The 14,672-nt window shown below is 43.6% G+C and overlaps 2 protein-coding genes across 3 annotated transcripts in view; one reads left to right on the top strand and one right to left on the bottom strand.

Moving 5' to 3' along the window:
- Positions 1 to 11,796, bottom strand: part of LOC118785933 (collagen alpha-2(IV) chain-like) — a 68,353-nt gene extending 56,557 nt beyond the window's left edge. For both annotated transcript variants that reach the window (XM_036540882.1, XM_036540883.1), the window contains exons 1-3: positions 11,722 to 11,796; positions 11,246 to 11,356; positions 11,102 to 11,156 (exon numbers count right to left, since the gene is read on the bottom strand). In XM_036540882.1, the coding sequence (XP_036396775.1) occupies positions 11,102 to 11,156; positions 11,246 to 11,313 (123 nt within the window). In that variant the 5' untranslated portion in view covers positions 11,314 to 11,356; positions 11,722 to 11,796. The remainder of the gene's footprint in view (positions 1 to 11,101; positions 11,157 to 11,245; positions 11,357 to 11,721) is intronic.
- A 385-nt stretch (positions 11,797 to 12,181) lies between these two features.
- Positions 12,182 to 14,672, top strand: part of LOC118785934 (collagen alpha-1(IV) chain-like) — a 51,556-nt gene continuing 49,065 nt past the window's right edge. The window contains exon 1 of the mRNA XM_036540884.1: positions 12,182 to 12,264. Coding sequence (XP_036396777.1) covers positions 12,199 to 12,264 — 66 coding nt within the window. The 5' untranslated portion in view covers positions 12,182 to 12,198. The remainder of the gene's footprint in view (positions 12,265 to 14,672) is intronic.

The following is a 14,672-nucleotide window of genomic DNA, read 5'->3' as shown; positions in this document are numbered from 1 at the left end:
CACAGCATCCAGCACACAGAACAGAGCAGAGACTGTCATTACTGTTATACTGGGATGATGTAAAGTGAGGAACAGGATGTCCCTGTGTCTCCAGCAGAGACGAGAGAGAAAGCACTTCTTAATGTCCCTGTCCTGGTCTCTACTAGCTTTAAGCAGATCTTTGAGGACACAGGTTGAGATACATAAAACAGTAAAGAGTACTGTCATGAGCTATTCTCAAAACATGATATGAATGTGCCACCCAAGCCACAAACGCTTGCCTTGAGCTCACACAGGTGAGCTGTTCAGAAACACGAACTGTGCACAAATCAGTCCTGTGTAAGGCCAGTGGTGCTGGTGATGCAAAAAATACACTTTTCAGCCCTGAGACAAAACAGTGATTTTACACCATATTCATAAAGATGCTCTACACCTGTATCCAAGTGAACAGACCATACATGTGTGTGTATATGCACTGTCTGTATGTTCATGTTTCCCATCAGGCCAGTGCAGAAACAAGAGACATGCCATCTTTCTAATAAGGCTGTTTAACCACAGTGTTTACTCATGCTTTATAGATCTTTCGGAAATGAGCTCTCAACATCACCACAAACAATAGCAAACCATAGGAAAATGCAAACATGGAGGGATGGGTGCAGCCACACTACATGAAAGAACAAACATGCACACCACAGCCCCCGTGCACATGGACACATTATTATCATAAATAGTCCACAGAGTACTGCCACCCAGTGTGTCAGTGAGATATAGTTATATACATCAAATACAAAATAACATAATATTCAGTACAATCAAAGAGGAAACTTGCAACTCAGGAGGGGCTGGTGGTCCTTATATTTGGCTTGCGGTCTGATGAAGGGATCACACATGGCCACAGGCTAAATTTGCTGACCCCACATTTGGACATCATAAACAGGGCAAAGAAAGGGAGGGGATGTAGTGGAGGAGGGATGCCATGAACAGCTGACGCCAAAAAAATGGTGAGTGGGATTTGTCACACATGTGGGTGTGACTAGTGTGTTAATTGTTCAGGGATAATCTGAAAACTCCTCTACAATCTACATTTCAAACTTCAGCAAATGAAAGGGCTGCCAACGAGCCCTAACATTCTGTTAAAAGAGAAGATTAAATGTGACAACACAGACACTAAAAACAATGTTAATATCTTGCACCAATTAAAATCTCAGACCCATTTCTTTCCACATTATTCCTATGCGTCCCAGAGGAATATGTTGCCAAGTACTAACTCTAGCCCAAAACTAAACTATCATCCTGTCTGGGGAAAAACAGTCAATTTTTATACAGATCATTGCAGGAGGAACGGCACTGCGTACAGCACGGAGATAGACTGTAGTGAGTGTTTTGAGGGTCCATTCTGCCTGATGAGGGGTCATGGGAAATACTTCACTTTGGCACACAGTGGAAGAAGCCGATCTGTGATTTAAATCCATCTGAAAGGCTTGTGGTTTTGTCTGTTTTGGGGGGAAGAGGCTGTTTCCGGCTGTCATAAGATCTGATTGTTTATACCTTCTACAGCATGTTTGGGAGACACACATGGTCCCGATCTGGTCTGATTCACATTTGTCCTGCATTAGAATCACCGTCTGAAATAAGAGCTCAGACAGCAGGGCATGATATAGTTTCACTTTAAGGGATGTTTTGATAAAGTGCTATGATTCTTTCAAGACGCAGCCCTCTTCACAGTAGACAGATATAATTCCATGAACACACACGGGTACCAAAAACATTAAACATCTGGATGATTTTGTATGTTTAGGATCTGTTAAGAAAGGACATCCTAAATAAGCACTCTTAAACAAATTGCTTGGATTCCTGGAATGCACTTTCTTTGCTCATCTCCATTAACTCTCTTCCTCTTTGCTAATTATTACCGGTCCATCTGTTTGTCGTCCATTTGCAGCACTGCGTTCGCTTCATTTTAGTTCCTGCTGATTCACCATCAATTTCCTGTGAACTTTGCGTGTGTTAAATGGGAGATTAGTGAGAAGATGTATTCACCATCATTTAGAGAATGCTCATTAGAGACATTCCAAAAGTGTTTGCGGTGGGTTCTGATACAGCTGAGGAACACCAGGAATGCAGGAGCGATGCTAACAGATTGTGTGCTCTCTGAATTGCCATTCTTGGGAGGTATGTAATTACACTAACAATTATGCTAAATATTACACTAATAATTATTAGTATTGGGAGAATCCACTTTGGCAAGGGGTTTATCTTTCCTGATCTGACATCATCTGAAACCAAGACACACGCACACGCACACACACACACACACACACACACACACACACACACACACACACAGTGAGGGCAGATAAGGTAGATACATACAGCAGATGTGTGTATATTCATCACATTTTCCTCTAAAGCAGAAGAGGGTGTACAGAGGCAAACCCCACTGCATCTGTCAGAGCGACTGGTGGTGTCACAGTATCGCAGGGTCATGGGGGGTCACAGGATCCCCATGATCCAGAGCCCTGGATGCCGGGACGGAGCTCTCCCAGGAAACAAACATTCCCTGTGCTCCAAACAAGAGCAGATGTGGGTCAGGATGCAGGAAACACGTATTTCCACTCTCATCTCCTCAGAGACAGCATCCCATCCCAGCCCCCATGCTGTCCACATTCCAGAAACTTCTCCAGATGAGAGAGGGCAGGAGAGAGGGAAAGAGGGAGAGAGTATACGGCGCAATGAATTCCTGTGTACACAGATTTTTTTCTGTTCTACATAGTTGTACTTAGAATTAATATTAGCTACTTAATACTGTCTAATTGTGGAACTGTACACATCCTGTCCCCGTACTGTCGCTATACTTGCTGTATGCACTTTTGTAAGTCGCTTTGGATAAAAGCGTCTGCTAAATAAATAAATGTAAATGTAAATGTTAATACTTTATTACTACTTTGTTACTACTTTATTAATGCTTTGGCAACAGTGATTTTATTTGTCTGGGTGACTAAGCACAGTTGAACTGAAGGAGACAAAAATCTTTTTCCCATACAAAAATACGGGATTTCCAAAATATGGCTGTAGTCTCATGCCAACATAAGCCCAACATTCCTGCTGCTCTCTCAGCAAAAGAGTAAAATGCTGAAGTACCATCCTCATACTGATTACGAGCTCTAACAATGCCTAAACAGTCATGCTGAAATAGATAGGAAACCACTGACTCTTTTGAGGAACAGACAGCATGGTGGATGGGATGACTGTGTCACTTTATCTCAGAAACAGGACACCTCACGATGGCTCTGGCTAGAGTCTGCTGTGCACGTGTGTGCGTACGTGTGTACATATATATGATTGTGCGTTTGTATGTGTGTATGTATGTGAGTTTTAGACTTTTTCCCAAAAACATGCCATTTATCACAATAATTCTAAGATCAGAATTCGTCTCTGTGGTGTCCATGTTTCCTATTCACTGTGTAGCTTACGAGAGAAGAGACTTCCTGCTAATGTTCCTGTCTCTGACTGACTGATAATAATGAAGCTCAAATTTATCTGTTTATAACCCAGTTAAAACCTCCTACTCTCTCATAAATACCCCCTTGGGGCTCTAATGTGTCACTATTACCAGCTCTGACTGCTGTAGTAATTTCTCCTTGATGACCACAATACATTCAATTATGTTAGCTTAGCAGATACTCTTATCCAGAGCGACTTGTATAGTGGCAATTTCTACACGATATTGGTGTATGCCACTAAATAGTTACTGATGCAGTTTTGGTTAGGTACATTGCCTGAGAGCACAACGGCACTGGCCCATGTGGGAATCAGACAGGACACATTTGAGTCTCAAGCACTGCTCTTGGCCAGTACACCATACTAAAGAGGATGAATGTGGAGCATTGGCCTTTGTTGATTTATCCTTTAAGAGCTTCTCTGAATTTCCCATGGCAGGTGACCTTGTTTCATTGCCAATGTCCCTGTCCTGCTCAGAGCCTCAGATAGAGGCAGAGAGCCAGTCACGGCTCTTGCATTTCCTCTTCATGTTTTCAGCTATGTCTCCTCCATGGCATTGGATCACTGGCTTAAAAGGCCCCAGAAGCTCTTTCAATCTTTAATGAATCTCTCTATTTGCGGAGGTCCACTGTACCTGCATCACTCATCAATGGGAATGGCTGAGGGTATCACTGTGTGGTATACAATCCGTACAGCCTAAACAGACCGGATTGCATACACTCTCAAATGACAACTCCTGCACACAAATGACCACTTAAAATAGCACCTAACAAAAAGCAAAAGACCTCAATGGACATTGAACAATTCACTTTAATTCTTTCAGCCATATTGGCATGATTTGTACAAACTGATGCTGGCAATGCATATGCTCAGTTACCACATAAGAAACTGAATGGTAGCAATGCTACACTGTGAACTATAAATGAAATATGAATTGCTTTGATCTTTGTCATGCACTGTCCCTCAGACTGGGACAAGTGGCAGCATACTGGGCTGCCAATGGCACACATATCCTGTCCTGTCCCAAGAGGAATAGCCGCCTCTCTGTCTCTGAGAGTTTCTTAAGACCATGGCAGATTTCCATTACTTTGGGGGAGGACAATGTCCTTCTCTTCCTGTACTTTTGGCATTTGGCCAGGAAATGCAACGCTCTCTCTGGCCTTTGAAAATGACATCTGTATGACACACACTAACATCTGTACAAAGCTGTCAGACAGATTTGTTGGCTGAGGAGAGGCCCAGACTAAAACGGGTAACCGTCCCTCCTGATTAGCTTATGAGGACCGTGAAGGATGACAGAGCTGCTTTCTCGGTGATGTTAGCAAGAACACGCCTGGAACGGGAGCAAAGCTCCAGCTATCCCTAACTGAAGAGCCAGGCTCCCAGCTCTCTCCTGCCTGCTCTGCCAAGGCTATGACAACCCACGCAGAAGATAAACAGAGGAACTGCAGCCAGGGACACAACGGCGTGTTCGGACTATAAAAGGAAGCACAGACCAAAGCCATGCAGCGTTGGAGGCAGGACAGGACTGAAGCTCTCACCTCCACCAGCGAAATCAAAAAGTGCCTCTACCGAGCCACTGCTGTGATCCTCCCTCTCACAGACATAAGTTAACCTGGGACACAACAAGCTTCAATCTCACCAAGAACTGAGGAAGAACTCCTCAGCGGTCCCTCTCCTAATACAGAAAGATTCACTTAATTCACTTCTTTTGCTTGTTGCTACGTACTGTACAAAAAAAAAAAAACAAACAGAAATGTACAAAAGGGTCAATTGTAAGACCGGAAAATGGGTCATGTTAAGCAGATTATATGGTTGGGGTCTACAGGAAAACAAGTTTGAGCTTCTGCACAGGATCATCAGCGTAGTGTAGAATAGTGGTAAAGGAGCTAGGTATGCAATGCAAATGTAGCATGTCTGATTCCAAGGGGCACTGCTAAGGGTGTAATGGCTCACTAATCTTGCAGCTGGGTACTTCACTTTGTATAATAAGATTCAAATGAAACAAGGAGAGAAAACACACCTGAGAAGAAGCGTTTTTTTCTGTTAACCTTGATGCAAACCATCCAAAGCTATGGCCAGCCCCATTCTAAAACTAAGATATAAATCTGATGTCTTAAACCTAAACTGAAATTGACACGCTATCTACAATAATGCTTCAAATAGAGTGTTATGTACTCTTTTGTGGTCACCTGCAATATTGCAGCTTCCTAAAATATTTTCTTCAATCTCATACCCTCTGTACCCGAAAAGATACAATGCAGCCTAATGACACAACTTCTGATGTTGTCACTTCTTTCCTACTTAAACAGTAAAGCAGAGAAAAATCAGATCTTCCAAACCTTCCGTAATTCTTCAGAAAAAATACAATGATCTGTCTGGAAAAGTGTGTAGTTACAAACATGGCTCTGGACAGCTGAAGAAGACTAATTATGGCATTGACATCAGCTTGGCCTGATAACAAGGAAGTCCCTGATCTAACAAACCCCTCGCCACTCTTACACCATACTCAGACACAGAGCTCAGAAATGCTGTATAAACTGAGCATGCAGACACAAAATGGCCTCCCCAGTGCTGACATCACCCATCTGTTCCTGCTACAGGAGATGCACATGTTTGGATCTCACACAATCATAAATCTCAAGAGTTTATGGTGATGAACCAAACGGGTTCACTCCTACGGGGCAGGGGATGGGGCTATGGAAGGCCCGCTCGCGTGCATTCAGCCAGCCTCTGCCTCCAGCGTAGCTTATTGTTGCCAGGATGTTTGTCTGGGGCACGCATAAACCCTCTGACCACAAATGACGGGCATCTCAGCACAAGGAGGAAATCCCCCTTTGAACCAAAGAGATCAATCCTCGCTTACCTAAATAATGATAATGACTCAAAAACGATGATCAATTCAATGCAGTCCCAACACATGCCAGCAGCATGTTCAGCAGTTTGAGAGCTATTGAGGAGTTCTCTGGAGTTCATTCATTTATATGGTTCTATTGTATAATGGCACAAATACAATAAGGCTCTGCCCTGCAGAAATGGCATTGTTTATTTCAGGCTCTTTAGGGGACTTTGGAAGGTGGTGTGGTCCTACAGCATTAATCTAGGCGGAGGAAGCTAATCTGGAGAGGTTCAGAGAAGGGTCCAGTTGCTTGCAGGAAGTTCTGTCCAAGGTGGTGGACTCCAAAATGTGTGATGCTCATAAGTTTGACTGAATTTACCGATGACATCACATCACATCAACAATAATATTACATCACATCAAAAAAGACACCACATGACCATCTGAAGACAGGCAGTTAAAGCTCATCCAAAGCAATCCTCTTCATGGATGGGATATCCATAACCACAACCCTAACCACAAACTTGACCCTTATCCTTACTGTAACCCTGACATTAACTTCTAACCACAACCCTTACCCTAATTGTGACCCAAACCTCAACCCTACCCCTGACAACATCCATAACCCTAACTGTGACCATGACCCTAACTCTAACCACAATCCTAACCAAGTTTGTAGTAACAAGTTAACTGCTGGTATACAATATCTGTATCAAACAGCTACATACAAATTGCCAGTGTTAATTACTGGAAACACTGAAAAACAACACTGAACACTGAACATTGAAAAACGCTGAATGTTTTATTTTCACATTTGGCTTTTAATCACCAAGTTGCTAAACACCTAACCTCTGAGCCACAAACTGCTAACGGTAGTAAAAGCCATGCAAATATGGCTGGTTTTATGGAAAGTACCACACAGAACAGAACAATGCTAGAGCGTAGCTAAAACACAGACTGTTTCCTCTGCTTTGGCCCGGTGCCGGGGAAACGTGCAAACGGCCAGGGTCCGGGGCATGCAGGGCACCTCTTCCGTCACTGGCTAGACAGGCTATACACTGGGGTCAAATGGGTGGAGGCTTCACACCTGAGGGACCTCATTCCCCACCGCATGGCACAGCTGATATGCATCCCACATGCGGTCCCACCCGCGCCTGACCACAGCCGCCAGCATTCTTCACACACAATGCCTCCACACATGGGCTTCCCTTCTTCATTTCCTCTTTCCTACTCACGGCAGGCTCAAGAGGGACCTTTCCGTGCCTATTGGCCCATCATTCCAGCAGGTTTGGCAGGAATGAAGTGGCGGCTTCCTGCTGCTGATGGGGGGAGTGTGGGGGTAGGGGTGTTATCACTGCAAGTCATCTTTGTGGAGCTGCTAACTTCTCCCAGCAAGGTTGCTTGATGGTGAGGTCACCCCTGCGCACAGGGCTGCTGCTGGGGTCACGCCCTGGGCCACCCCCCACGGATGTATCGCACACGTTTCCACAGGATTTCGCTGTACCAGGATACTGGACCTTTCCCCAGGGGTCCCATTTTTCAGTAAACAAGGCAGAAAATATCTGACACACCCCGTCAGGCGAGGCAGAAAATATCTTGCCTCCATGTCCCATGGTTAAATGTTGACCCTGCCGCATTTTTCCCTTTTTCTCCGAAAGACTTTTAAAAAACAATATTGTTTAATGAGTAAATCAATTTCTCCAGAGAGGGAGAATAGCCATGAAAGGGTATGTCATTACTCTTTGGTCTAGTCCCAAATCATGGCCCGCAATCAGATTTCGACATCCACCAATCCCATTGGAGTCAACGCTCTCCCCCGTCCAAACACGTAACCTTTGCCAAAAGCATCTCTTTTCCCCTCACACGGCAAAAAGACTTGGAATCAATTACCAAAGCAGGGCCAAATTCCCACAAGCGCTCTGTTCAATTTCCCACTGACACGGTAAACCATGACCCTCAGAGGAGGAGGGATTTCTCTCTCTCTTCAGATAGTCAAAATGTGGACTCAGTTACAAAACTGTGAGAGTAAACCATCACACTGTCAAGCAGATGCAGGTAGTGCATAACAAAACATGCCAAAATGCCATGGTGACATACAAGATTCTATCACTGTGCTGCACTACTACTGGACTGAGCAGCCAATTAGTAGAAGACTTCAGTCAAATCTGTGGATTATTACAGTAGGTAATTCAACTGCACATGCTGTGAGGCAACATTCAACCAAACCCTCCTCTTTACTTGAGAAAAACAAAACAATAAACAAAGTATGACCGGTTAACATGCAAACATTTTTGAGTTGTTAAAATATAGAGTATAAGGGCTTTCCAAACAGATAGACAAGCATCTTCCCTTTGAGACAAACATACTGCCCCTTCAAAACAGGTGAGGCGAATGTTGTCATGTTTTTAGAAAGGGTTCATCTGTGAGACGCTCTCTAGGTAATCATCTAGTATGCTTTATGACTGTTGTTCAAAGCAATCCAGTCCACACATAGGAGCTGCCCTTAGCGCCCTTAATATCTCCCGGCTGAATGCATTTAGGTGCTGCGTCTCTAATAATAGCCATTCATAAGATGTAGCAGAGTGGACATCTCCTTCAGTGGAATACACAGAAGGGTTTAGTGGAGTCACAAGCTTTTCATCAGAAATTGAGAAAAAAAATCTGATAACCAGTGTATGGGTACATCTGATCACCCAGAATGACCCTGTTCCTTCAGTAAACAGGGGAAACTCTATTACATTACACATTACAGACATTTCATTTTTTTTTCAAAGAAGCGCAAAAGTATGAAATCAACAACTCATGGAGTTGTGTAACCCCCTCATGTTCTTAGCAGCGATTGTGTTCATGTAGCCTCTGAATAGCATAAGAGTGAATGTAAGACGACATTGATGACATCCAGCAAATGCAATAAAAATGGTGTGGGGTTTTTCACTGGTCAGTTCCTCTTGGTTGTATATTTGGGTACCTTTAACGAGCACCCCCTTTCCCAGCTGTCTGCCCTGTGCAGAGGGCACATGAGGCAGATGCCATGTACTGAGGAGGCCTGTGTCGGAATGGCGCACACTTGGCTCCCCTCAAGGCGTTCAGAAGAATGTATTCCTGTTGGAATTCAAGGACACGAACCCTAACAAAAATGACAAACCTATGACCAGTAGCTTTTTGGGGTTTACCAAAGGGGACCAACAGCTTTTCTGGCTTTACAGAAGGCTTGCAGAAGTGTAAATACATTCCCAACAGGACCTGGGCGCTGGCTCTCGCCTTGTGGCCGATAAGTTAACCTGTCTGTAATCAGGCCTGAGTGAAGATTCTCCATCCTTTGACACCAGCTTCTGCACAGCAGAAAACATAGCTTCTTTAGCTAACACTAGCTGACTAGGGTCTACATCCTTTGGTACAGGTTTCAAAGCCAACAAGTGTGACAAAAGACCTTGGTTATTTTCTGGACAAAAATCTAACCCTGTCCTTTTGACTCCACCTTAATCTTTGAATCCCAGTTCAAGCCAATTAGATGACCTTCCCCAGCATGCTCCAAACAGTCATATTCCAGCTCAGCCACTCTGCAAATCCAACCAAAGAGAGATGCTGAGAGCTGGAATCAGTTCAGCCACCGTACCAATCTATGCTTGCAATTGTATTTTGTTTTTGGGAATAACCCTAGTAAACTCAACCACAGATATTCTTTCCTTGTTTTGTCCCATCCAAGTCCCCCATCTCCTGTCTTCCATCCTGGAACGGTCTTATCTGGCCGGAGGGAGAGCTCCAGGAACACTGATTCCCTCTCACTATCAAACAGGAGACCAACTTTTTCCTCAGGAAAGAGGAACAATCACCAGCCACTTGTCTTCACTGTCACACCACTCGCAAATCACATCCCAACAGATAAACACAAACACACATGAACGTACAAATGCATGCACGCACATACACACATATGCAATGATGTCCATGCTCACACACGCATGCACACATGCACAATAATGTGCATGCTCATATACACACAGGCACAAGACACACAAGCACACACACACATGCAGACGTACACTTGAAATGCAGAAAGGCCATTGCTGTTACTTGTCATGTTCACTGAAATGTGTGATACGAACAGATGATTGGGCAGTGCAGTTTCCACATGCTACTCCTGCCTCTCCTCCCTCAGTTGCCCTCACAGCGTCTGGCAACCCCAGCACCCTCGAGGTGCGCCTCTGTCCCTTCGGCCTCATCTGGGCCAGCGGGTTAAAGAAACACACGGGACCCAGGCTTTTCATGCATGCATTCATCACATCTAAGGACTTTAGCAGAGGCCCCGGAGGGAGAGGGCCCATTCTATTAGTCACGAACCACCGTGACTAATCACTACAGATTTTCTAACACTTCGCCACTGTGGTCAACAGTAGTCCTTCTCTTCCCCAACATCTGAATCACAACCTCAGCCGCTACCACAGGGCCTGAGGCCAGAGTGAGCAGAGCCACAGAGGGTAACCCCCTGGGTATGCTTTCAAGGAAGGAGAGGACTTTGTATGACATGGACTGTCCCACGCACGTTACCTTTAGTTCTCGTTAAAATCACTAGCGTCCCTGAAAATGGTTGGACCACATGTTCAGAAGCTGCTTATTTTGTATTTTTTTTATTATGCTCTAAAACGTTATTGCTCTGAAACTGCGTATAACAAATGATGGGCGTTGAACACTGGCATCTGCATTCGTAAAAACTAGGCGGGTTCCGTTAAGGACGGACAACGCTGTCTCCGTTAGGAAAGCTGACCTGACAGCAGGACTTACCGCTTGCACTTCAGACGTCAGAAGAATGCAGATTGTCAGAGAGAATATTAGCAACCTGCAGACAAATAGGAAACGCGATATAAACACTCTGACAAACTCACAAAACAGCTTTAAGAGGAGAAATGCTGATGATAATATACTTGCCTTAAGTTTTTTAGTTCAATCCTGTGTTGAACCCGCATCGTCCCGTTTGTCCGCACCTCAAATCTCATTCCTGGCCTCGAATCTTCATTCACTTCATTAATGCATGTCGACCTGAGACACAGTTTTTACACACTAAATAGTTTTAAATAGCATTTTAAAAGCCCCAAATAGTTTGCACATTTATAGAGACCAGTTACCGCCGCTAAATGCCCACACATGCTTATGTCCGCTAACATTTCTAACAGAGCATATCATGGGGTTACAGTACAACTGGATATCGACACAATTTATGTGTAGAAACCGGTGTTGAAATGATCGCTATTTATAACTACCTAAATCGGCTGTGTATAACTTAATTATGCACGTCTCTCTCCCATGACTTTACCTGTAGCAGAAAAAGAGATAGGCACAAACCTACAAACAATAATGCATGAGTAAAGGTTATGTGATTTATAATAAAAGTAAAACACACTTACAGCGGCGGGTGCGGAATTACTTTATCCGCTATCCTGCATACAGAGAAGCGCTTCTTCTGGGAAGGCACGCGCAGTGCTCAGGTACGGAGCAAAGAATCCGCGACTGCAGAAACTCCGCAGTGAAAACGTATTTTCACAGAAAGCTGGTACAAAACAAGATACCAAATTGTAAAGAAGAGTTCGAAACTCTCTTCTTGCAATCGAGAAATGCAAGTGCTGGTTTAGATGGGCTTGTCTCCGCCAAACACAAATGAGGGTGGTCATTATTGGGGGCTGGGCGCTCAAGTAATCTTGAAGAAGTTACTTTGGACAAAAGTCATAACGGCTTAGAGAGTGCAAAGATGCAGCCAAACGCAGCCCATAAGCTGCAATAAAAAACAATTTACGTTAAGTTAAGCAAGAATAAGCGGCGACGGGGTGTCCTTTTTGGACATTCTGTACATTTGTAAATACAGCGTTTGATTGCGCTCCATCACAATGCAGTTTGTGAACGGCGCCTTGCTACTTATATTCTACTTTGGCGTAGACACGACGAAGGCTGAGGTGAGTACACTTATGAGTGTATTTCATTTTAATATTTTTGGTTATTACGATGTGTTTGATATATTTATTTCGACAGAGTGATATTTGGTCTGGCATGACAGGAACTCTTGTTCCCTCTAAGAAGAGTAAACGCAGCCCTCTACAAATCTAATTTTGAACGGACGGTGAGAGTGAGACAAGCAGCATTTCAATCTTTTCTATTGAAACGCAGTTTTCAAATGTATTAAATAAATACTAACCTGGCTGGAAGAGCGCTTTATGATGCATAATTACAAAGCACGGGTATTTCTGTGGTCATGTCCACTCTCCCTCGCGAACTGAGGCGACAATTTCTGTAGGCTTAACACCCTATTAAGAGACGAGGGGAACATATCACTGAACTCGTAATTGACAGTTTACTTCTAGTAATTTACTGTACCCAATACAAAAGTCAATATGTAGAAAGTGAAAATTTCACAACAGTCGTACATGTCAAAGTTGCCGTTTATGTTCTGTGCACTTCCTGTAAACTACTCTTCATGCTAATCAAACATGTAAAGCCTTTGCGTGCACTTTTAACAGTGAATAAAGACACCAGCTTGTACCTCTTCCTCCAAATCGTAAAATCCGTTAATTTAATGATATTTCCCAAAGCAAATTGTCTTCTGTGGGAAATCGTAAGCATTGATAACTGATTTCTGTGACAAGCAAATATGACTCAGGAGCTATATTATGTATGTATATAAATTAAAAAGTGATCCTCAGAAAAATGGTTGCATCTTATACACTCTAAGACAATAGATCTAAATAGCTTGATATAAGAGGAAGCTAGGGTGTAGGTGTGTGTGATTCTCATTGGTTCACTTAAGAGTCACACATCTACCAAAATAACGTCCTTGCAGCATTGCTGTGATTCTGTGGGTGCCAAATGGCAATGTTGTGCTGGCCAAATGGTGCCTAAGGTTTCTGTGATATGGTGAGAGCATTGTACGTTGGCTGGGTTGATTCTGGTTCCTCCACTAGCTCTGTTCTGACCAGCATGCTGTAGAAATGCCTGGCCAGACTGCTGTCCCCTACTGGCCGAGGCATTCCCAGAGAAAGTTGTGGTCCTGGGGAGGGGCACAGCAGAGGTTTCTGCTTGTGGAGGGAGCATGTGCTGCAGGTCCCCATACTGAGCGACCCCCCCATACCCCCCAATGAGCCTCGGTACTCTACACAAGAGCCTGGGGCAGAGTTAAGCTTTCATCCGGCTTGGTCATATCATGGAGATACATGGTCTGCAATTAATGCTACATTCCCACCTCCCCAAATACTGCATTACTTCATTTATTTGTAATATGCAGATATATGGCATTACATTATATATACTGTGTAGTGGAAGAATTGAAATGCTGTAAAGTGCATTCATTGAACATTCACCCTCAGTTGTTCTGTATATAAAGATGAGGCTAAGAGATTCAAATGTTTCAACTTTGTGCCTTCGGTGATTGTAAGAAATGTAACTCTGAAATGTCACCACAGCTGGAGAGCTGGAGAACAATTGCCAGTCAGTGTCATTTTCTTTTTTAACTTTACTGAAGTACTATAGAAGGTACTTTAAATTTCTTAGCAGGGTTTTTTTAAACAAGTGAAATGTGGTCAGAAATGAATTAACCAAAGTGATTTTTCAGTGACGAAATTAAATAATTTTGAATAAGAACTGGGACATGCCCATTATCTGAGGCTGCCCATCAAATGGTTATGGTTAAGCATTCTGAGTGAAGAACAGAGAATTCCAACCACGCGACACCGTGTGTCCTCTCCATTCCAAACGCTGTGTTATTTCTGGCCATTTGTTTCTCTCTTCTAGAAAAGCTGTGCTGAGAGAAAGAATGGTCAATGCGCCTATGGATCATAAAACTGGGAAAGACACAAAAATACCACTCCCCCAGAGACAGATTAGACCTGTCTGAGGCCCCCTTTGTGGCTTAGTCCTGGTAATTTGTCTTTCATGCCGGTAAAACCCACTTTTTTGTCTTTAAGAGGGATGAATGTTGACAGTTTCTCCCCAGACTCCTAGCTCCCTCCTCCATCCTACAGTGTGCGATTCAATGGTTGGGTGGCCTGATTTTTCACATGCTACTGAGACTGTGTGGGAACCATACTGTTTACACCTGAAACAAGTGACCTGAAAATGTGCTCATTTCCTCCATATGCTGTGGTAGAAAGCACAACAATGTATTTTCAACTGTGTATCCTTTTGAATGAATAAATACTAATCTGCATAATAAAATGCCACTAACTGCAAGGGGCAATGGCATAAATACTTGTATGTTTTTTTGAAAAGCCCAAAGGTCACACCCCAAATTCCAATTGTGAAATGAGTTCCAAACGTTATTTAGTCTTGGTACATCTTCTTTGACTTTGGTAACACTGAGAAGATGATAGCG

This window comes from Megalops cyprinoides, chromosome 11, assembly GCF_013368585.1.
Source record: "Megalops cyprinoides isolate fMegCyp1 chromosome 11, fMegCyp1.pri, whole genome shotgun sequence".
NCBI classification, from domain to species: domain Eukaryota; kingdom Metazoa; phylum Chordata; class Actinopteri; order Elopiformes; family Megalopidae; genus Megalops; species Megalops cyprinoides.
This window is presented reverse-complemented; position numbering and strand designations above follow the sequence as displayed.